Source organism: Diadema setosum, chromosome 19 (assembly GCF_964275005.1).
Source record: "Diadema setosum chromosome 19, eeDiaSeto1, whole genome shotgun sequence".
Taxonomy (NCBI): Eukaryota; Metazoa; Echinodermata; class Echinoidea; order Diadematoida; family Diadematidae; genus Diadema; species Diadema setosum.
In genome coordinates, this window is record NC_092703.1 from 17928842 (window position 1) to 17954071 (window position 25230).

The following is a 25230-nucleotide window of genomic DNA, read 5'->3' on the forward strand; positions in this document are numbered from 1 at the left end:
GCCCAATATTACAATTCCTGTAATTTGTTATTCTTGGTGGAATTGAACAAATAAATTGAATTGAATTGAATTGAAAAAGAGCATACAATCCTAAGAGAAATTGAAGGTTTATGTGATGAAAATTGGTTTTGAAATTGCCGAGATATCCAAAACAAAGCGATCATAATAAAAGGTGGGACTCACTTTTTATTGGGACCGTTTTGTTTTACTTTGTTTTTGGATATCTAAGCCATCTCAAGACCAATTTTCATCAAATTAACTTTGAACTCCTCTTAAAATTATATGCTCCTAAACATTTTTTTTAAAGTGGTTATTAAAGTATCTTACAAAACGTTAAAAGCTGAATCCTTAACTCCACCAATACTATGCCATACCTTTAACTTACATCTATCACATCTGGTTCTAGAGAAGAAGATTTGTAAAGATTCCTTATCTTTTTTTGGGTTGCCCCCATGGATGTCCCCAAGGGGGGCATGGTACCCATTTGAAAAACAATTATATTCTTTTCCTCTAGGGGAATCTGCCAAATTTGGTGAAAAGTTGTCATGGGGTTTTCAAGAAGAAGATAAAAACGTAAAACGTTTATGCATGCCAGACGCCGGATGAAGAGTGATCACAATAGCTCTTTTGAGCCTTTGGTTCAGGTGAGCTGATGAAAAGTCATCAACAATCCTCTTAGGAATAAAGCACATCGATGAAAAACAGGACTTACAATTCCATTAGACATAAGGTGGTGCCACTGCAGCTTCCTACCACTGTGCTTATTCCTATAGAAATCCTCCACCTCGGGAATAAAGTCCTCAAGTTCCACAGGTAGGGAAACTGGCACACGCTCACTGCTTCTTGACCATGCACCCGCATTCAGAATTTTGATGTTCATATTATCTGAGAAAGAAGAAGCAGATACAGAAATTAGTTAATAATGGCATATCATTATCATTAAACTAAATACAAAAATTTCTGTTATGTATCTTTTGTGTCATTCCAGAGCACCTGCACGTATCAAGGGCACACAGCACTCAATGGCTACATACTTGCTTTCTTATCGTAGACATTGAAATGGAAAAGGAATGGTTTTCTACAAAGAGGACAGTTGGGAAGCAGGACCTGAAATATCACAGAAAATGTAATGAAGTTTTGGTGTGTGTGTGTGTGTGTGAAATATATACAGGTATAAAGATACACAGATATAGTGTATGTCCATCCCTATACATGTAATGTTTCACTAGCACTGTTACAAAAGTTTTTTAACATCTGTACATATTATCATTACCTGCAACATTGCCATAGTTATTTCTATGCAGCTCCTTGAAGGCCTGGTTCAGGTCCTCTGACACCTTGATGTCCTGGAACATCCTGGCTAACTTGTTCACATAGTCTGCAGGCATGCCCACTTCCTGCAAGAAATGTCACAACTTCTCATCAAGTTTTATTGATGATTAAGAGGCCAACAGTAGTGACAACTGGCGGGAAAGTATTGAAAACTGCAATAATTCTTTGCTTTTCCTCTCTCCTATTGCCATATTTGTGTATTACGTTACCACTTTGTTATTATGCTGAGCATAATCTTTCAATCTAAGATGAGTGAATGGCACTTCAAAATATATTGTACAACATTTTAAAACTTCGACTCCATGCTAGTTGTTGGTAGTGTGTAGTTTTGATTTTTTTTTTTTTTTGCAATCAATTGAAACCCTTTGTTCTGCTACATCACATTTCTCCTAAAAACAAAGTGTTCAAAGAACCCATTCTATCTAAGGATGGCTCCACTGAAAGTCTGAGGCTAAAATTCTTACCCTGAGCCACTCTACCATGTTTTCCTCCTTCTCACTGTCTGCTGAGGTGTCCAGTATCAGTCTCCTTGTCAAGTGTGCCTTGTGGTACCTCATAAACACATCCTTGTTTTGTACATACTTCAGCACCAGTAACTACGAAGACAAGTTCAAAATCAATATCATCAATGGTCTGTACATCATAACATTTACTCTCATCTCCTTTTTGTCATAAGCATGGCAATGAAGAAGAATAGAATAAGATATACAAATGCATTAAATGGTAGAAACAATAAGACAACAGGGGCGGTCAGACTGGCAAAAGATCGAGAAGTTTAAGATCGCAAAGTCTTTGCAATCTTTTGTCTTGTGGTCACACTGGCAGCCAAACTTCTTGATCAAGTAGTTTGGGTCATCGGTGCGCACGCACAAGAAAGAAGAAAGAGCGCGCCGTCCGATGGCTAGTGAATGTGACGTAACAATGCACGCCTGTACATGACAATGGCCTCGCGCTTCGGAGACACCGCCCGCAAACAGATCGAGAAGTTTGGCAGGGGTGAGGGAAATATCCCTAGTTGGAGTGGGAAGTTTCACTAAAAGTTTTGCGGGAAGTTTTGCGGGAAGTTTGCGGTCACACTGGCAAAACTTCGAGATCAGTCTAACCGCGCCTAATGACTGCAGGTATGATTGAGAGGGGACATAAAGACTGGATTGAAATAAACTTCAAAAAACTCTTTAATGAATTCACAGATAAAACATAATTCAGAAAGAGCATACAGAAAGTCAATTCTTAAGCCCCCGTTCCACTATCACGATCTGGACCCCGATCTGTCCCGATCGAGCAGATCGGGAGAGAGCGGCAAAAGTGTACGGGGATCGGAAGCATCGTAGTAGCAGTGCTTGGAAGTTGGGGTTGGAGCGGGCGTTTTTTCAGATCGGGAAGAAATTTTGAACAGGTTCAAAATTTCTTCCCGATCTCCCCGATCAAAATTGACCTATTTTGAATTGTACGGCAAGCGGGGAGAACGTAGTGACAGCGTAAACACCGTGGGATGAGCGTAACAAGGTCTTTCTGGGCGTAGTAACATCGGCACAAGAACAGGAAGTAAACTTAGACACCGACGTGGTCCCGCTGCTGTGCCGCTCTTCCCTGATCAAAGCACGATCTTCCCGCTTTAACGCCGCTCTCACTACGTTCTCTACTCTCGTATAGAATCAAGGCCCGTTCCTACGATGCTCTCAGTACACTTCATTTCCGCTTTAGTTACGCTGTTTCCACTTTAGCTACGCTGTTCCTAGTACGCTGTTCCTACGCCTTCCCAGACTCAATTAATCACGTCTCCCGCTCTTACCGCTCTAAAAGGGACGCAGCCGATACGCTGGAAAAATCGCAGCCAAAATGTCTGCCAGAAGAAGATCAATGAGATCGAGAGGCAAGACTGTTGAGGAGGAGGAAGAGGAGATTGTCGCTGCACCTGTCGAGGCAGAATATGAAGAAGGAGCTCAAATTTTCGAAGAAGAAGAAGAGATGAAGAAAAAGAAGAGAAGAAAGCAGCGAAGCAGCTACACAAAGGGCGAAGAAAGAGAGACCGCACATGATGCTCAACGAGGAGGAAGAAGAGGACATAGTAGAATTTTGAAGAACATGAAATCATCTACAACTGGAGGAAGACGGACTATAAAAGCAAGGACATCAAGAAAAAGCCTTGGAAAGATCAGCACGCCTTTGATTAAAGGGACTGGTGAGGAGTGTTGGAACCTAAAATGCAAAAGTTCTATTTCATGAAGTGAAACAGGTAAATACAAGGACCAATGCCTATAAAAGGACTAGGCAATGAAAAGGAATCGATGAAAAATATGGCATTATGAAGATATCTATGAGTTTGTTGAAGAGCGTTACTGTAACGCTTGCCAAAATCAACAGGGGGTCGGCTTAGAGGCTCTCCGTTCAAGTGTTGTTTTTGCCTCCCTCTTTTGTCCGATTTTGGCACAGCGTTGATGTATTGCCTTCTCCTCGGCGAAAAACAAGCCCAAGATATCGCCGCGATCACAACGCGAAACCCGGGTGCCTGTTCACTGGCTAGCGAGCATTATCGCGTCGGTGCATTTCGCGGGATCCGCCCGGCAGCTAGATAGCATGGGTCCGCTTGAACTCTGCTGGCTACGTAGGCCTACTTACCGTACCACTCCATCCACACAACAATAGAGCGAGAGATCTGTCTCCAAGAAGAGGAAGACCATGAAAACCAGTGACAGAGTATGGAGATGGCGACAGAAAAATAAAATAAGTCAGTCCTAATTCCCCTAAAGACACTAGAAGAAATAAGGGGCCGAACGACAGCGCGGTAACTTCTGCTGGATCGGTAATAAATTTGTGAAACTCGGAAGACTTCATTCAGTTCAGTGATGTGAGTAGGACCTAACGTTACTGTTACAGTGTAACTGTTAGTGTAACATTGCTGATAGAGCCTAATAGAGGATCTACACACACTATACTATTATTAGTAGGCCTAGATAAGTACAGTTTTGTTAGGTGTGCTATAAACCCACACCCTAAGACTATAGCCTAACATTTTTCTATTAAACTAAAAGATATATCACAATTTGCCTGCGATTTTACTCACATGTGAAGAAAGGCGCTATATGTTGATGTAGATTCACAAAGGTGTATTCAGAATGCGATTGAGGTATGGTAGGTATCCTAGACCTATGTTCTACCACTCCTAGTCCTAGGCCCTTTTTCTCTGCCAATATTATTAGATAGGTAACTGGAAAATTTTATGCATAATGACATCCCAAATTTGGCTCAGAATTTCTCCTTTTTGAAATGTGCTTTTGGCAATTGCACATAAATCGCTGTTCACATTAAAGAAATGGCACGCTGAAGTGTTTTGCATACACCAAAATACACAAATTCCTATTTTACCATATTCTGGATTATGTTGCCCTATTCTACCTTCATGTAAAATTATGGGTCTCAAAATGTCGAAATAAAGTTACGACACTCATCAGAACTGACGTTTGTTACAAATCGGCCATAGGCAAGAAATCCAATTTTATGAAACGACACCGAAAGTGTCAGCGAAGAGTGATCATCTGGTCACTCTCGGTTTTCACAAATAGTTTATGGAGAGTCAACCATGTATATGTTGTCATCGTAACTATGATCGGACCAAAAACGTGAATTCACATGTTTGGTAAGGCACACATGGCACTGCAATATTAAAATGTCGATTGAAGTGTATTGTACGTATACATACGTGGCTACAATGGCGTATATGCATTGTAGCGCAGTTCACTCAGTCCCTAGTGTAGTGAATAATGGTGTATGCTTTGTAGCACAGTAGGCGCTAGTTGTTGAGAAAGGTTTGTCAGATATTATTGTAGGTATCTTTTGTAGGGCAACAGCCAGCATCGCATTCAAGGACCATCCTGACTAGGCAGCTCGGTGAAGCCAGTGACATCCCCTCTCATCAATTGAGACCAGCCCTCCCAGCTACCCAGCTTGATGAAGCCAGTGACATCCCCTCTCATCATTTGAGACCAGCCCTCCCAGCTATACCCAGCTTGATGAAACCAGTGACGTCCCCTCTCATCAGTCGAGACCAGCCCTACCAGCTACCCAGCCTGATGAAGCCAGTGACATCACGATTATCCCCTCTTGCCCATTGAGACCAGTCCTTGCACTGGTACAAAAGGTTTGTACAAACTAACTTTTACCTGGTACTATATCTTTTTTAATAACCTAGATCCAACAACTGTTTTGAACCTGCAAATGAAAATTAATGTTGATTTTTAGTAAACAAAACATAAATAAATTGTTCGATTTAACTTTGTGTTCTCAGACGACGCTGTTATTATTCTTGCTGTAATAACTGATAACAATTTTTTTTTTTTGAACCCCTGTGGTAGTGGTTAATAAGATTATGCTTGTCTTGATCATTACTTTTAGGGTTACAAGTTAAATAGTTTGTACATTGCAGCCACATATAGGCCTACTATATGATTGTTATGGAATTACAGACCCCCAAATCCCTGCATGTGGCTGGATTTAAAGACATATGTGAGGTTGTATACACAACCTATAAATAAATAGGGTCTACGTTGTAGATGCACAATGAAAGGCTGAGGTCATCCCGACGTCATGTGCAGTGTCAACTCATCAAAAATTTGACTAGGGTCTGTAGGTCTTATTTTCCTTTCTGCTATCTTACTTCTACAGTAGACAGTTTATTTCTAACATATTTCATGGAGTTTTCTCTGTTGCATAGTGAGCACTACAAGATATAACCACCTGGTAGACTCTACACTGAAATAAATGGGATAGCAAGTTCTGTGACTAAAGTTACAGATTGGTGAAGAACTAATGGGACTATCCTAATTGTAAGTGTTAATACCTTTCATTGTGTCTGATATACAGATGAATTCCAGTCCAGATGCCCCTGTGAAGTGGAAAAAGGACAAGTTCGTGAATGCCGTTGCCTTCTCCAATTAGTTGTGGAGGGAAATGCTACTCCAAGGAAAGGACTTGGGTCAAATTGAAGTGGATCAAAACCTGGTGAGAGTGCTGACAGATATTGATTTTATCAGAGCCTGGGCAGATGTAAGAAGATAACAGGTTAGATGATGAAGATGTTTCTTTGGCATGCATATTTGGGAATTTTTATGTAAATTTCATAAATAAAGTGGGCTATTTTCATTGGACTTTTAGCATCTAACATAATTACTTTCATCAGTACTAAACTTGTCATTGCTTGAATGATAGTCTTTAAAGAGAATATTTACTATGTGTAATACTGAATAGTTAATTGAGTCTATATGAGTAGTAAAATAATTTTTCATTGTAAATGTGTAGTAGTCACTATATTGCCTACATTCAGTCATTTTCAGTCTATTGCAGTGGAACAACTAGCATCACATCCAAGTGCCATCCCAGATATCCAGGTTGTTGAAGCCAGTGACATCCCCTCTCGCCAAATAAGACCCCGTTTACAGTGCGGGGCCGGGCTCAGCTGCGGCTCGGCCACTGCCGAGCCTCGCAATTTTGTCCGTTTACACTGCTGGGCTCGGCCGTGCTTTTAATTCAAACCTTTCAATATTTTGTTGTAGTGGCGCTCTGCTTGTTAACAAACGCAATTTGGTATAGTCTGGTTTTCAGACCCTTTGCCAACTGGATTCCGTGGCGACAAAGTCGCCGTTCAGGCAAAGGCCTTTGCCGAAGGAAAAATCCTTTGCAGGACAAAACCACCTTAAACTATACTAGTTTTCGACATTGAGGGGGTTAATATCGTGAATAGCGAAATAGTACGGGCAGAGGGTCTGGAAGCCAGACTAAAATTGGCCGCGCATTTGGCCCAGTTTGCGTTTACACCAAGAAGAGGCTGGGCTCGGCCGCGGCTCAGCCACGGCCGAGACCACCTCCAGAGCGAGGCCAAATGCGCGGCCAATTTTGGCCTCGCATTTCGCCTTTTGCGCGTTCACACTGAAATGAAGGAGGGCTCGGCCGAGCCTCGCACTGTAAACGGGGTCTAAGACTGCCTCTTCTAGGCTATGCAGCTCGGTGAAACCTGTGACATCCATCTCGCCAGCGGAGACCAGCCCTCTGTGCCACCAAGCTCAGTGAATCCAGTGACATCCCCTCTCATCAATCAGAACCAGCCCTCCCAGCTGCTTAGCTCCATGAAGCCAGTGACATCCCCTCTCATGTTCTTCTTTGTGGCGGGCAAATGTTTGAAAACTGAACTTGGATGACTTCAATATCATAATTATGTTGAGTGCATCCACGTGATGACAATGATAATAGCTCTGACACCAGCTCTTTCTGTAGGCCTACTGTCAATTTATGCCTTCATTGTGTATAATAGAAAAAGACATTTTAGTAATGAAAAACTGCACCTTTGTACCAGGATTGTTGAGGATTCTGATAAATGCACATAGAACATGAATAACGTCAATTTCAATCATAGACTACATTCATGTGATGGCAATTATAACTGATTTGACACTACATTTATATCTCTGAACTCTCTATTTCTGTCTTTTCTGTGAGGTAACAACAAACATGTTAGTACTCAAATGTGTGAATCAGAATGAAACAGTGAATTGATTGTCTAGAAAATTTGTTCTTGCCACATGTGGCAAGTAGGGAATATAAATCCTGTAAACTCCTCAACTGGATGTGCTTAAACTGTTACTGGAAACTGAAAGGGCTGCAATATCCAGGCACAAAGTGTTTTGGCCTTTTTTCCCCATGTTTCCCAGGTGTCTCAGTGGTGAAAAGCTACATTACTCCGTTATGATAAAATATTGCATCAGTGTTTTAAAGTGAACTTAAGCAGGGCTCTCATGCACAGCAGTGTACATCCTTGAAAGGGCCTTTTACACATTTCATTACTGCTCTAATTGTTATTATTATTGTTGTTGTTGCTATTGTTATTACTATTGTTGTTGTTGCTGTTGTTTTTATTACTGTCATCATCTTCATAATGATTATTATCCTCATCATTTATGTGATCACTGATATCATGCCATGTGTTACATTCAAGTGGCACAGCAGGTCCTACACAGTAGCATTGTCCATCAGCATTTTGGAAGACACTTTTTCAGCACATGATTTTGTGATAACTCTATCACATTACATTATTATGAGGACAATATTTTTGTGGTAACTGGAGCTTGTGCCCTTGTAATATTCATTTCATCTATATTTTATAGCCCCCCCCCCCCCAAAAAAAAAGTATGAATTTTGATAAACAAATGTGTTGGAAATACTTCAAACTAGATGTTCAGATTTCATTCACATAGATATAAAAGAAATATACATTTTGGTAGGTACCTACATGATGTTCTACTGATATAATTGTATGCGCTAAAACCCTAAACCGAATGTGTGTTGACAATGCAATATGTAGAAGGTCTCCACACTGAAATACACTATTGTAGTATAGTGTTCTTTGTACTTGAAATCATTAACTATGGGACATTGATTCTTGGACTTTCACTTCAATATTTTTTTTTCCTTGCAAATGTGCATGTTATTTGAAAATGGTTGCATTTGTTACATTTTTTCATTTACATGTCATAGTGTTATTATAATTGTTCAATATGATAGGAGTGTGATGTGTAGATGCCAAAATTGACTAATGACAGAATGCTGAGCAGTTTCCCCTTTTTTTTTGTGCAAATTGTTACCTTCCCTGTGTAAATTGACAATCTTTGCTATACAACTATTTCTATTATGACATTTCATATTTTAAAGATAAAGGCCTACATGCAAGTCACCAGCACAGATTTGTTATCTCTACATTGTATATCATACAACGTATCACATTACTGTGAGAGCAGTTTCTAAATACATGTAGCACATTTACAATTAGAACCTGTGCTCATGATGCAACACCAAATGCAAATATACATGCAAAGATAAAAGACAATGTAAGGTCAATGTACCCTGTACACACAACTTTTAATGTAGGTCCCATATATGCAATTTATATGTACACATGGAATTTGTATGTAGGCCTATGCATGGTAGTATAACGTAAGTGTAGGGATTTAATTTGAACCACTTATTATAAGTGTATCCCCCCTTCTGTTATAACAGGTACCACCCCTCTACACATAAATACGTCAACCCACACATACAGTAGTATTCACATCCACATGCATCCACGCACCCCACCTATCACAGACACACCACATATCACATGACATTTTCCCGCTCTTTCACTTCTCACCCATTGGTCCCTGTAATATTGAAAACATGCCCAAATCACCCAAGCCTACACATCATTTACATATGAATATTTAGTTTTAACCTTTGTTTCTTTATTTGCATGTTTTGTTACGTTGATTTTGTATATGAATATTCATGTTACAGCCTAGATTTACATGTAAACCCATGCCAAATTATGTGAAGAATAAACTGGCTACAAGTTAGTTAGCCAGGGGACTCCTTCCAAGTAACACATGTGTGCTGCCCTAGTCTGCTTTTAGTGTGATGAGTGCTAGAGAGCTAAGCAAACCCAAGCCCTACATAAGTAATGTGTTAGATTTTTATTCATTGAAATATCAGAACAAGACATGTTAGTTAATGATGTGAACAGATATTGCCTGTGTAGGCCTAACTGTTAAGTATCAATTTACCACTGAGAAAAATGTGTTCTGATGATAGAAACCCAATTAGGGTTCTAGATAAAACTGAAAGAGTGAATGTTGTTGGCCTATGTGGAAATGATTGACTTGAACAGATTATTTCTTGTGTCTTTTCTCCTTGTAGATGAACAAGACATTGCATCATGCATGGTTGCATTGTATACGGTATTACTAAAATAAGAAAATATATAAAATAGCCTCAGAAATTGTTGGAATCAGTTATTAGACTACTACAGGTGTCACATTATTCAGTCTAGAAGACTGGAAGTGATCTGATTCCCAACATTTTGTGTGTATCTGTGAAATAATTCCAGTTAACCCTATTCATACATATAATGTGTAGGCCTAAGCCATACATTTACCAATGACCAACTTTCTAACCTATTCAGTGCATTCGTCAGTTGTGAAGAAAATCATCCACAATAAATGTTACAACTAAGTCACATTCAAAATTATATGACAAGTTGTACCGGTAATAAAAATGAACTGTTGGTTAGATCCAATGTAAGTTTAGATATGAAATGGTATACTTCTCTACTTGTGTTACAAATCTTTGAAGATCTAAAAAAAAAAAACAACAACAACAATAACTTTGGGTTTGCAATGAAGATTGCATTTCTTGACAATGTGCATGAAAAGTTTAAGATATTAAATTACATGTATATGTACATGTAATAACACAACCCGTTTGTGATTCATGTAGTTGTAATAAATAATTGAGATTTCGTTAATCTTTTTTTTCTACGTAGCCTGACCTGACGCCATGTGAAGCACGGCAGCTATGGGGCTGTGTATAATGTACCCGGAGAAGTTTCTATACGTACACAGTCGCTGTATAAATAGCCTGGCGTCTGGTCGGGCTACTTGTACGTACAACTTGTAGTACTGTACCGCGTTCACCTATCCCGCTTTCTTTTTCTTCTTCTTCTTCTGATTAAGTCTGCCTCCTTCAATAGACTGGAGATTCTTGCAGACTGGTGCTATTTACATCATAATACAATTTATTTACAGATATTTACAAGCACATAGAAAATTTGACGAAAATAACTAGCCACTGTGATCAACCGTTAGACAGTTTCGAAATGAACCCACAGATGGCGCTGAAACAATTTCTGACGACAGGGAATTCCAGTTCCTTGCAGTTCTTGGGAAGAACGAATGGCGATGCGATTCAGTTCTCGAATATGGTACCTGATAGGAGTGTGGTTGCGAGGCTCTTGTCAACTGAGTAGCCTGTTTGATAATATAGTCCTGTGCTGAAAGAGGAGTAAGATTATTGTGTATTTTGTACATCATAATTAGCCTGTCATTTTCTCTGCGCTGTTCCAGAGTAGTCCAATCAAGTTCCTGTAGCATTCTGGTGACACTCGAGGTGTTATGGTAGCTCTTCTCTGGACCATTTCCACTTGGTGGATTACATGTAGGTTCTTGGTAGATGGGTCCCAAACTGTGGAAGCATACTCAACAATTGGTCGAACTAACGTTTTGTAAGCTGTGGCTTTAACATCAGAAGATTTTATGCAAAGATTGCGTCTTAGAAAAGAAAGCACGTTTTTGGCTTTATTGACAGTATTGTTGATGTGTTGGGTCCACTTCAAATCAGAAGTGATGGTTACACCCAAGTACTTCACGGATTCAACAGATTCAAGAGGGGCGTTATTTAGATGATACACGTGTTGCACCTTTCTTTTCCTGGATATTGTCAAAACCTTACACTTATCTGTGTTCAAATCCATCATCCATTTTTTCGCCCAGTCACCAATTTTGTTTAAGTCCTCTTGAAGATTTTGCGTATGATTTTGATTGTCGATGGTCATGTAGGAAATTGCATCATCAGCAAAAAGGCGAACCTTTGACGTGAGACCATCAGGCAAGTCATTGATGTAAAGCAGAAAGAGGCAAGGCCCAAGAACCGACCCTTGAGGCACTCTAGATCCTACCATTATTGGAGAAGATTTAATACCATCCAAAACGACCCTCTGACTTCTTCCATTGAGAAAACTTTGAATCCATTTCAGATTTTTCCCCCTGATACCGTAGTAGTCCAGTTTACGTAAAAGCCGCTCATGTCCAACCTTGTCAAAAGCTTTTGAGAAATCCATGATTATAACATCCGTTTGACGCCCTGCATCCAAGTTCCTGTGTAAATCGCTTGTGAAACCAAGTAATTGTTGTTCACATGACATGTTCTTACGGAAGCCATATTGCAGGGGAAAAATAATGTTATTTTCGTCCCCGTGTTTCATAGTTTTGCTGGCTAAAACGTGTTCCATTAGTTTGCAGCAAATACATGTCTGCGAAATGGGGCGGTAGTTTACAGGAGTAGATCGATTACCTTTCTTGTATACTGGTACAACATTTGCTTCACGCCAATCATTTGGTATTTCACTTAATTCATATGACAACCAGAATATATTGCAAAGGATTGGAGCCAGAATTTTTGCCAGGTGCTTCAAGACTCGTGGAATCCGGTCCAGGGGCCTTGTATATCTTCAAACCACAAAGCAACTTCTCTACACCCTTTGATGTAAACAAAATATCCTTCATTTCTTCAAAGTCTGAGGTTTCCAGTAGTAAGTCATTCGGTATGGGAGTTTCCTTGGTGAAAACACATTTGAACTGTTGGTTCAATGCTTCAGCTTTTGCAATCGGATCAGTGATCGTAATACCATCACTTTTCAGTTCTCTTATTCCTGTATTATCAGTCCTGTTGTGTTTGATGAAGCCCCAAAATCTCTTCATACTCTTCAAATTCTGTGGTATCTTCATCGATAGAAAAAAGAGATTCCACATAATTCCAATAAGCCCTTCTTAGCTCCTGTTGCAGTGATTTCTTAATTGCTTTCAACTCTTCCTCCAATTGAAAAGGGACTACCCCATGGTTTCTCAATTTCATGTTCCGACTTTTTTTGTTCAACCTATCTCTCCTTTTGATCAACCTTTTAATCTTGTTTGTAATCCAAGGTATGTCATTCTTTTTGGATGTCATCTTATGTGGAACAAACTCTGCCATTCCCTTCTCTATTCCATTCTTGAACATAACCCAAGCCTCATTCACTGAGCAAAAGTCAAGCTTATCTTCAATTTCCTTGCCTACACCTTGCATGAAATCAGCAAATTTCTCCCAATCCGCTTTGCTGTAGATGTTGATTTTCCTTCTTACTAGCTTCTGGCGAGAAGCAATCGTGAGAAGTGGTACTTTTGGTACTTCTCAATAAAGAATCCTGTAATGGCGTTTGATGGCTTTTAGGATACGTTGTAGCCTACCGAGTCTTCCGACGATAGAACTAGCTCTCATGAAGGACATATGAATCAGAATCAGAGGAGTCCTTTGATTTTAGGTTTGCGCTCTCATCAAATGTAAACACAACGCGTAGTAGGTCCTATACATGTGTACATATGAGTTACAGCATGCCACAAGGCCCAGGAAGATCGTACAGCGAGCTGAAGCACTGCGCATTTGATGCGAGTTACGGCAAGTGAAGTGCAGCCAGCGCTCGCCGCGCCCATAGGCACAGCCAGCCGTAGAGCTAGCTAGCTGCGAATACTGTAGCTAGCTACGTATATAAGTACTAGTAGTTCCGCAGCTCAGTCGGCATGTTGGCTTGTTTTCGCTGTAATTTGGCTTGATGTCCGCAGTCAACAAGCAGTATTCCGCAATTCAAATACGTATTGCCATCCTATCGAAGGATCTTTTTCCAGAAAAGTACGTTTTGTTTTTTCGCCTTTTAAAGCATTTGAGAAGACTCCGATTTCCAAGATATTTTGACATATGTTAATTTACATATCTAGCTTTCATTTTATACCCAAAACACCTTCTCTTTCACATGTTTTGCACAACCAAACACTCCTCACCAGTCCCTTCAACAATGCATTGCTGCAAAAAAAAACATGATTTGAGGAGCCTCTTCAAGGTCCACAGTATATTTCTTTGGTTCTGTATGCTAATACGTTGACTGACTGACAGTCGAATCGGGGTACATCGGGGCACATCGGGCACTTTTCAGCTCTCTGGACAGGGTAACAGCGTGATAAGATCGTATAGATCGTTCAGAGCGTAAATACAGTGTGCATCGATCAGATAACATCGGCAACATCGCACTGACAGCGTAGCTATGTCGTTCTAAAGCGTAACTGCAGCGACAGAGATTGTAATGTCTCATTCCAGATTATCGTAGTAAGAGCATAGCAAGCACGTGTAAGTCGTAACTGCAGTGTTCTTAGAACGTTAACAACATACTGTGTGCAGATTGGCTCAGATTTTACCCGCTCCTTCCCGATCTGAGAAAATTGTCAAATCGTAGCAAGAACGGCATAGTGGAACATGGGCTTTAGGTCCAGAGAATACAAAAATCATCATAAATGACATCCAATGTGTCAAGTATGTAATAAATTATCTGAACTCACGCAGGCAAAGAGAGTTAAGAACCTAACATTATACCCAAGGCTCCTCCAACATTCATTATATCCGTGAAAATGTCTATGTGATGATAAGAAAGAGACAATGATACACAAACTGATTTGCATGGCCCTCCTTGCTCAATTAAGGTAGATTGTCATATATTTGCTTCATAATTGCAGAATAACTGAAAAACTGTATCCTACGCTACTGAAGACCATTCTTGTTGGAAAAATGTTGAACTTTATAGCGATGGCAGTGAAGGGATTGTTATCAGATTAAGCAGAAATTTTGCACACTCCATTTAAACACATCTACTCATGACTAATGCTAACTTTCAAAGCAGTAGCATCATCCTTTTGAAAGTTCTTAGAGTTGAAAGTGAAGAGTGTGTACAAAGTTTTTAAAAAATGAAATAGGGGCCACTAAGACATACACCTACCTAATCAGAAAATTCTACAAAAAAAAAGGAGTTCTAGATAAACAGTTTCTATGATCGAATATTTTAGAATTATGTAGAGAAGAATTGCTCTTTCAGAGAAGCTGAAAGACTAAAAGTGACTAAACTGAATTCAAAGATAAATTGATTTTGTGAGACTTGATGCATCAACCATTTAGTGCCCCCTTATGGTATTGAACAAATTGAAAGGTAACTACATCATTTGGGGCCTCACAATCAATTACAATGCATTATTTTTCATTTTGTCTAATTTGAAATTCATGTCATCTGAAACAAGTCATAAAATATGTAACATGGCACATACACCATCCAAACACGTAACACATGACCACCGTGACTGCCTACTAGTTTCAATACAAATACCTTATATTAAAAGTGCATCACATACCACATTTCGCAGCTTGCTTTCAATTTCTTCTGATGTGAGCTTTTTACTGAGTGGAGTTTTCCTGAGAAGCATATCACAGTAGTTTGCTAGAAGTTCTGGGCATCTTGATTCTGGCTGACATTTGCTAACAGCACTATGTAGCAAAGAGATAAAGCAAATAAGGACAACACAAATGGCATATACAAACTGTACAATGATATGTTCGACTTAAAAGGGGCAAGATGCCTTGTACATAATTGTATTTCCCCTTTCATTTCTGACCAAAATGTATTACATCACAGAACAGGCCCAGCTAGGTTCTCATACAGTCATGGGCAATGATTCCATATGTCACAGTAAGGCTAGAAAGTCAAATTGCAGTGGGCTAGTATTCCATCTGGCTGAAGCTTTTGTGCTTTAAAGACCTGAACATGACACAGTAGCAGGACTTCACACCAAAGAAATTGGGATGATAATTTCAACAAAAGGCTTACAATAATGAAGGAATAGTGATATTCCTTCAAAATGCGTTTATTTGCAGGACACTTGACAGATAAACTTAATTAACATCAACATCTGCACACATATTTGCTGAAAGAAAAACTAGAAATGTCGCTACGGCGACTGGTGTATGCCTCCGCCATAATACATGGTTCTCCTAATAGGTCTATAGTACAATGTCTTGACAATGTGTGATGACAGTTTCACACAATTGGCAAAATATTAAAATGACAGGTTTGCCACAAATGTGCTGAATGTTCACTTTCCTAGAACTAGGTTCAATTGGATGAATGATTAAAACGTCAGAGTGCAGGTATTTGGGGGAACTGATGATTTTTCACTTGACTTTTGATCCTTTTACAAGTTTATGCATTGAGTAATTTTCAAGGTATTGAGAAAAAGTATAATTTCAGTATCAAATGGTAAAATAGTATTATCGAAACCTGGCCTTTGACCTTTGACCCCACAGTTCCAAAGAGAATTACTGTTAGGTAGAGCATGCATAAATATGTAAGTTTCATGACAATACCTTGAGTTATTTTTGAGATATGGAAGAAAAAGTGCAATTTAGCACTTTCACTTGACCTTTGACCTTTTGACCTTTTGGCAAGAAACTTCCCACAGAATATATATTGGGTTATACATGCATACATCAAGTTTTAAAAACATCCTTCAGGCACTGCATAAATATAAGGAAAGTAGTTATATTTTGAGGAGTTGACCTTGACCTTTGACCCCTGACCTTTGACCCATGACCCCCAACTTCCCTAGATAATCACTGCCCATCGGTACAAGCATATATACTAAGTTCCATGAAGATACCTTGAACCATTTGCGAGATATGGAGAAAAACATGAAATTTCAATTTTTTTTTCACAAAATAACCTGTGACCTTTGACCTTTGACCCTGTGACCCTAAAATCCACACAAAGTATCATCCCCCAAGGATATACCCTCATACCAAGTTTGATGCAAAACCACCACACGGTTCTTGAGATATCGACAAAAACAAAACGGGACGGACGGACGTACGGACGTACAGACGTACGGACGTACGGACGGACGGATGACCCGAAAACATAATGCCTCCGGCCACTTCGTTGGCGGAGGCATAATAACATTTACAAGCGTAAAGCATTTGTGCTTTAATAACCACTGGAAGAGTGAAAAATAAAAATGTTTACAGTTAAATCAAGATTTAATAACAAATATGACTATCTTCAACAACCACTGAAATATCACCTACATCTTACACAAAACAGTAACTGCGAATCTACAAAATATGAGATAGAACATGAATTCAATCTGGATTTATTTTTTTACCTTTACTTACCTTTTGTTTTTTGTTGGTAGCTCTAGTCGGAAGACTTTTGTGTCATTTACTACATGCTTATAGGCCTGCAAAGAAAGAAGAACGAATATCATTTCTTTTCACAAGCCATAAAATTTTCAGCAATTGCACACTTCACAGCTTCAAATTCTGCTTAACTGATCTTCACAGATGGCTCTTGAGCAACTGCCTAAACCTGAATGATAAGACAAAACACAGTTCAATGTGATTAGCTCTCGTCAGCAGAGAGCAATGGAGAAGATTGACCATCTGAAAGTTGGCAGTGCCATGATCATCTGGCATCTAGATCAGGCCATTAGGTCAAGTGAGAAACATCCAAGTGATATTTGATTCTCTAGCGACTTGTAGCTGTTTGGACTGAAATGCAAATTGCTGTCTGCATACTTTAAGTTACATGTACAAGTGCCTGGAAGTTTTAGCTCTGTGAACACCTGTCCCTGGCTATACACTTTACACAGGCTCTCATACTTCTCTTTGTCATGTTTGTGAGCTCCATCTCAAAGTCTGCATGCCCCATTAATCTTTAAGGCCAATCAGACAATATTTACAACTGACAGACAAATGGACAGAAATTATTTTAGTCTACAAACTTCCTATTTGCCAATCATCTTCATTTCAGTGCAAGGGCACTCCAGTGGATATCAAGCACCTAAAAACTAATCACTTCACTTCTCGCAATCTGGTAGCATAAGGAACTTGCATCTCACACGTCTTGAGGAGTAAACCATCTATTGTTCTGTCCACATGGTCCAGAACTGCTGCCTTGGATTACAACAAAAGTTTGGGTCAAGGAATGTGGCATGGCTTTCATCTCTGATCCCAAGGATTCTGCAATAACATTGAACTTCACTTTCATGATGACTAGTAGTCCCATCCACAATGTAAGTGAGATACATCCCAGTAGACAATTACGGATCCACTTCCTAAATCTTCAGTGGTGCTTCTAACTCTATTCGCTATGTTATTCTGTTGCAGGGCCTCCAAGAATAACAGTGTATAAACCACTAATGGGGCTATCCTGGGTAAAGAATATTGGAACAGTTCAAAATTGTTTTTCAGCAGTCTTTCAAGAATTGTTTTTGTTTTTCAACAGTCTTTCTATGGTCTTTCAGCAGTCTTTCACCGATCTCTCAATGAGCTCTCGGGAGGTCTATCAATTATTTTTTGAAGGTATCTCAAGAATTGCCACAATTTTTGGGAGATCACTGACAAATTATTCACAAAATCATTGAAAGATAAGTCTCTCACTGATCTTAATTGTCATCTAAAATTTGACACTTCCTATTTTGAATATTTAAAAGGAAAGTGTTGAATATCTTACCTTGTCCCTTGAAGTCAAGAATCTTGGATCATCATTGAATGCCTGTTTGACAAGTGAACTGAACCGATGGAATAATTCTAGTAATCTCTCCACATATTTCTCTGAATCCTGTTCACAAGGAAAAGAAAATTTAAAGGAAATTAGTGGTATGCCTCCCCTATATTGTATCATTTACCCAATAAGTGCAAAGCATATCTTCATACTGTGAGGTGACAGTTTTGGATGAGTGAACAGACCTTTGACCCTTGATCTTTGACTACATGCCTGCATCTATCATAGATGTAGCCCACAACGCTCCTGGCACATGTGACTTAACAACACTGCAGTAATGTTATTCAAAAGTTGCTCTGTGATGTCAGTATGCTCAGCCCTTTCCCCTTCTTTGAGTATATAAAATCCTTTATTTTGCTTCCTGTCAGACTTTCTTTTCTCTTTTTTTTTTTCTTTTTGTCCTTTTGCCGTTTCCCAGGAAAAGCTTTTACATTAATAGGAATATTAATACTTTGACATTGACCACTTTTCCATTGAGTTGGACACTGGTCAGTTCCATGTACACCTCATCCCCACAGCCCAACTCCAAATCATGGAGGGATGACTTATCTTTGCCTTCTGACCAATAACCCATACATCATACATCCACTTGCATTAGTGGTCATAATGTCCTTCTAAAGTGGAAGGTCCTTCTGACCAATAACCCATACATCATACATCCACTTGCATTAGTGGTCATAATGTCCTTCTAAAGTGGAAGGTCTTTCCCCTTGCAAGAATTTCCCCTTTTTATTATTGTTTGGCAGAGTTTATATTTTAAACACAGATTTTAGAGGTGAAGACAGTGATACTGGGAGAGTGTGCATGTACCCTTTTGGACTATGACCCACAAACACTGATGATGTCCTAGTGAAACACTGATTTTGGGTACTTCTACTCATATTTCACTGTAAAATTTTCAATACATGGAAGATATAACATCAAGGAATCAGAATCTGTTACAAAAAAACACATGTGATCTCAAGAGTGCTTTCTTGGTCCATCCATTCTTGGTCCATTATGTAGAAACTACTTGCGCAACTTATGACTCATTTTGACAGAGTGGTACATAATACAGTATTCATCGCATAATCGGGCATCTGATAATCGGGAACCTCGCTTAAATGACATATGCTTCCCAGAAACATTTCCAATGCATGTTATTTTCACTGGATAATCGGGCGGGGACCTCTGATAAACGGGACAATTTTTCTTCAAGCGATCTTTGATTTTGTTGATATTTTACACAAAAAAAATCTACCAAAATACCACAACAACATTTCAAAGATTCCCTATCAGTTGTCGTTTACATCGAACTTACAAAGCAAGCTTCAGACTGGTGTGTTCTGACCTCCGTCCATCCAGTACACGCACATGCATAGCCACGAAAGAGCCGTGTGTAACTATCCATGCCATTGCGAAACACATGCTTTCGCGAACATTCTTCTCCCCTAAGCAAAGCCATGTGCAGGGAGAGCTAGAGGGTCGCGCAGAGGGGTAGCGTGGTTGTGTATTCATGTACATGTACAGTACGTCAGTATGCATACATGTGTGTGTGTGTGTGCACTACATGTACATGTCGTATGCAGTTAGTGTATGGTGAGTGCTCATCGCGAAATCGGGCACCTCGCTTAAAGGGGCAGTGTTTGCTACTCCCAACCTGTCCCGATTATGCGATGAATACTGTATATAGGTTTTCCTGCCCAATTTCATCAGATTTGCATTCGATTTAACAATGCGATCATTCAAATTCGAGTGAATTTGAATGATCACCGAGATCGACATTCAAAAAGGTAACTAGTTCATTCAATTCAATTTCATGAGTTTCTCACACAAGGGTGTAAAAAGGGCATTCAAATTAAAAATGCAAGTGCAATGCATTCAAATTCGTATCAGCACTGTCGTAAAGAGCGTTAAGGAATTCAAATTCACGATAAGGCAAACAACTACAAAGTACATTGTATGGGCAGTCTTTTTCGTTGTTGCTTTTATTCTTTGTAGTTACTCAGCTGTTTGAATTTGCAATCTAAGGGTGCGTTCGAGTGCTCTCCTCAAGCGAACTGTACCGTACCGTACCCGCGCCAGAGGAGCACTCGAACGCTCCTAAAGTGTACCGTCCTGTACCAAGCCAAAAGTGGACCACTTCCCAATGTGCTCCAAAAGCGTACCAAAAGTTCGCTGTAAAGCATGTGCATATCATGCGCATGCGTCACAATGCAAAGACATCATTCTCTTTGTTCAGGACAAGCTGTAAGATGTTCAAGCGCCAGGTGGATGAAATTCTTGCTACAAAAATGCATGACCTTTCATAAAAATAACTTGTGAAATTATCATTTCGTGGACGAAATGTTCATTTAGTTACAAAATGTTGTCATTTCTTTACAAAATAATCATTTCATCGACGAAATGACTGATTTCGTAGCGAAATATCCCATGCGACACTTGGCATTCTATGGTTTTTGTCCATGGTTTAAACCATGGTTTCATTTGTACCACCTTCGTGAATTCGGGCCATACTAGCTAATGACTTGTATAACCCCACTTTCAAACACATACATTTACACTTTATTCATACACAATTTTAGCCACAGCTACATTACAGAATATGCGTGAACATCTCAAATACAGACAGAACTAGAATTATCACTGAAGGTGATTAATACCCCCGCCCCTAGTGTTGCTTTATAGTATGTGATGTCATGAGGGCAATGACGTAAATACCAAGTTTGTGCACTTGTCGAATTGGAAACAGAATGATTTCAGTTTACTGTGCAATTACAGAGTTGACACTGAGTTCCACAAGGTTTGGGTAAAAAGTGTGGTTACCATGGCAATGCATTGTCTGATACAAACACAAGGGACATTTTGCATAACTACACTAAAAGACCATCATACACAACAAATTTGACCTTCATAGCTTGAATGGTTTATTTTGATACAAAAAGAGTGGTTACCATGGCAACACATTTCCCTTAAACTAACACATTAGTGTCTTGCAAAACTACACTTCTAGATCATGATACATACTAAATTTGACTTTAATTGCTTGAATGATGGAAAAGTTATTCAATCTGCAAGGTTTTGGTAAAAGTGTTACCATGGCAACGGTTTGTGTGACAAACACAAAAATTATGTGTTCCACATCTATACCTCAGGGCCATAATGCCTACCAAATTTGGTTTCAATTGCTTGAAAACTGTGGAAGAAGTTTACTCCACAAGATTTTAAAAAAAAAAATGTGGTTACCATGGCAACGCATTGGCCGATACAAATACAAAGGACATTTTGCAAAACTACACTCAAAGAGCATCATACACACCAAATTTCACCTTCATAGATTAAATGGTTCAATTTGATACAAAAATGAGTGGTTACCATGGCAACACATTTTTCTTATATTAACACATTGGTGTCTTGCATCACTACACCTCCCGATCATTATACATACTAAATTTGACCTTAACTGCTTGAATGATGTGGAAGGTTTTGGTAAAATTATGGTTACCATGGCAATCCTTTGTCCAACAAACACAAAAATTATGTGTTCCACATCTATGCCTCAAGGCCATAATGCCTACCAAATTTGATTTCAATTGCTTCAAAACTGTGGAAGTTGTTCACTCCTCAAGATTTCGAAGAAAACATGCAGTTACCATAGCAATGCTTTGTCAAGTACAAACACAAAGAGTGTCTTGCACAACTACACCTATAGATCATCATAGATACCAATTTTGAAATTGATTGCTTAAATACTATGGAAGTTATTCAATCCACAAGGTTTTGGTAAAATTATGGTTACGTCTTACACATCTATACCTCAATATCATCATTTACCCTACGTTTCATTTAAATTGCTTCAAAACTGTAGAAGGAGTTCACGCGCAAGATTTTGCAACAGACCAACCGACCGACCGCCCGACCAACATCACGGTGATTCCTATATACCCCCTTCACACTACGTGTGGCGGGGTTTGATTTATAGAGGATGAAGCATGACCTTGACAATCAGCAAAACTGGCAATATAACCCTTTGGTGAATAGGTCTATCTACAGCTGATCCGATTGCGGCAACTTATGATCAGTGATGATATGGACACAGGGAACTAAGGAATGAAAACAAAATGGATCAATATTGATTTGGACATATAGGACCCCTAGGATATTCTGGAATATGGCCATTTCCTAAATGTTACATCCATACTGTTAGGGATGAATTGAAAGTGACAGAAGGTCGACAGGAAAGAAATACATTCAATACAATCAAGATAATTAAATGAGACCTTGAAATGAAAATGAAATTGTATCATCCAATCGTATGACAGTGAAAAAGGCCCGTAGAAGTTGTGTATGTTGATTGAATTAGAACATTCAAAGTGCTAAGTTGTGTTCCTATAAATGGAAGTGAAACTGGTATTTGGCACGAATTTGAACGTCTATCCAGCTGGCGCGAAAATGAATGCCGACTTTGTGTCATTAATTTGAATGAATTTCTAAATTGAATGAAATAAAATCTAAAAGGAATGACATGAAATGAAATTGAATACTCAATTAAAATGAACCGTGAGAGTAGAGCAGCAACCAAAATTGCTTGAATTTGAACGCCTTTTCATTATTATTAGAATGCAAATCTGATGAAATTGGCCAGGAAAACTTGTAGAAATGCTGTCACAGGGTGACCTTTTGAGAGACAAGTCTATTAAGAATGTAACCATTTGCTCATGTGAAAACAACCATGACGACAGAGTCTCTCTACATTAAACCCAGGTACTATACAATTAACTCTTTTAATGGCTTTAGAATCGAAGAATATCAAACAAATATTCAGTAGGCACTTACTGTGGTGATGACATCTGCAGCTGCTACCATGTCTGCCAATCCTGCCTCTATGATGTGTTGCTCTAGGTCTCTCAGCATGGGGTTGATACCTTCAGGCACCCTGTCCATCAGCTTCAGCATTAGATTCAATTCTGATGGTAGGAAGACATACACATGAAATCATGATGTTTAACACCCCTACACATACTGTAAGTTGCCATCATTGTAACTAGTCACTCTACTGTATAACAATGACAATTACAAAGCCATACTATTATCTCCAATGAGAATATCCTAGGACAGAAAGCAAATATGTAGCATTAATTTAGACTCAACATACACATTGTATTTTGTAAAGAACTTCTTTCTTCTTCTTTTTACTGACACAATATTGAATTATTTTCAAATTGCTGATATTTTTCTCACTTCTGTCAACAGAAATAATTACCATAATTTCTGACTTCCTAATATGCCACAATTCTGTATCAAGTAGGCATATATCCTGTACAGCAACTATCATGTAAAGTCGCATGGGTATGCTTTTCTGTTTACTCTAAATTAACACCGAGAAACCTTCCACCAACATACTAATTAATTTGCTACAGAATTGATTATATGCACGTACTGCAACATGATTTTAGAAACTTACTGTCCGTTTCATTATTTCTAATCATTGGGGCACATTCCCTGAGAATCTCCTCCTTGAACACCGACACCAGACACTCAACACAACAATCTGTCAACTGAAACAAAACAGGCATATGAACACATCAATGATAATACATGCACTTTTCACCTTTTATGACAGTTTGTCAGCAAGTACATACATCCTCTCAGGACGAATCATATTATTTTATCAAAACGCTGAACCAAAGAGCGGGAAAGAAAAGGCTAATTCTATTTCATTGACTCTTGTCCCACACTAAAAAATGGATAACAGTTTCAATTAAACTTACAAGTTTCACTTTTAAAGGCATAATTTACCATTTGCAGATGAAACAAAAACCAAGCATTAGTGCTTTAAAATAGTTCTAAAATGTGAGTTACGGATAGAAACAACCACTGTAAAAATTTGAATTGGTAAAATCGATGTTAAGTATTGTTAAATATACAAAATGTGAACGACAGTCATAAGAAAAGTGTTTCATGTTTCCAGATAAAACTAAACCATCTACAGTTACGGTTTATTAAGAAAAATACAGATATCTCCTTATATTTTAGGCTTTATCACAAAAATTTTGTATGATGGGATGTTTTGTGGTACAACAGACTCACATACATGCATTAAATGTCATACAAGTATCTTGAATTTTTTTTAAAATCACTGTTCACAAAGGTAAACAGGACCTTCAAACAGACTGATCATTTTATATTTCTGAAGTATGCAATGGGTCAGGTTTGAGTTTCTTCAGTTTGTCTCCCTCTACAAATGAAAATTTGTTTAAGATCGCAACTGCTGATCTGTAAATTAACAAACATATCGGAAAAAAGGAACCAGTGGGACTCGAACCTGTCATCTACTGCTTTCCGGGCAGCGACACTACCACCAGGCTGTCCCTGGTTGCAGGCAGTGACACGATGAACATGGAACAAATACCCAAGCTCCGAAATTTCGACATTGTTATGTTAAGTAGTCCAAGGCGGACAAGGCATAGGATAAATGAAAGTCCTCCTTGGACTACTTAACATAACAACGTCGGAATTTCGGAGCTTGGGTATTTGTTCCATGTTCATCGTGTCACTGCCGGCAACCAGGGACAGCCTGGTGGTAGTGTTGCTGCCCGGAAAGCAGTAGATGACAGGTTCGAGTCCCACTGGTTCCTTTTTTCCGATATGTTTGTTAATTTACAGATCAGCAGTTGAAATCTTAAACAAATTTTCATTTGTAGAGGGAGACAAACTGAAGAAACTCAAACCTGAGCCTTCACCCCTCTGAATAATATCTTTCTTTCATTTATGCAATGGGTGTTGGGGCTCAATGCTCACTGTAACTGGCAACTTCTTCTCCAGGGTCCTTTATACTGGTATAAATCTTTGCCTACAGGGTATGTAAACACAGA

The 25230-nt window shown here is 39.0% G+C and overlaps 1 protein-coding gene across 1 annotated transcript in view; it reads right to left on the reverse strand.

The window, feature by feature from the left end:
- Positions 1-25230, reverse strand: part of LOC140243108 (cullin-5-like) — a 64058-nt gene that overhangs the window by 17998 nt on the left and 20830 nt on the right. Inside the window, exons 8-15 of the mRNA XM_072322839.1 lie at positions 23820-23913; positions 23192-23322; positions 18326-18433; positions 16987-17051; positions 15174-15306; positions 1797-1928; positions 1274-1397; positions 713-885 (exon numbers count right to left, since the gene is read on the reverse strand). Coding sequence (XP_072178940.1) covers positions 713-885; positions 1274-1397; positions 1797-1928; positions 15174-15306; positions 16987-17051; positions 18326-18433; positions 23192-23322; positions 23820-23913 — 960 coding nt within the window. The remainder of the gene's footprint in view (positions 1-712; positions 886-1273; positions 1398-1796; positions 1929-15173; positions 15307-16986; positions 17052-18325; positions 18434-23191; positions 23323-23819; positions 23914-25230) is intronic.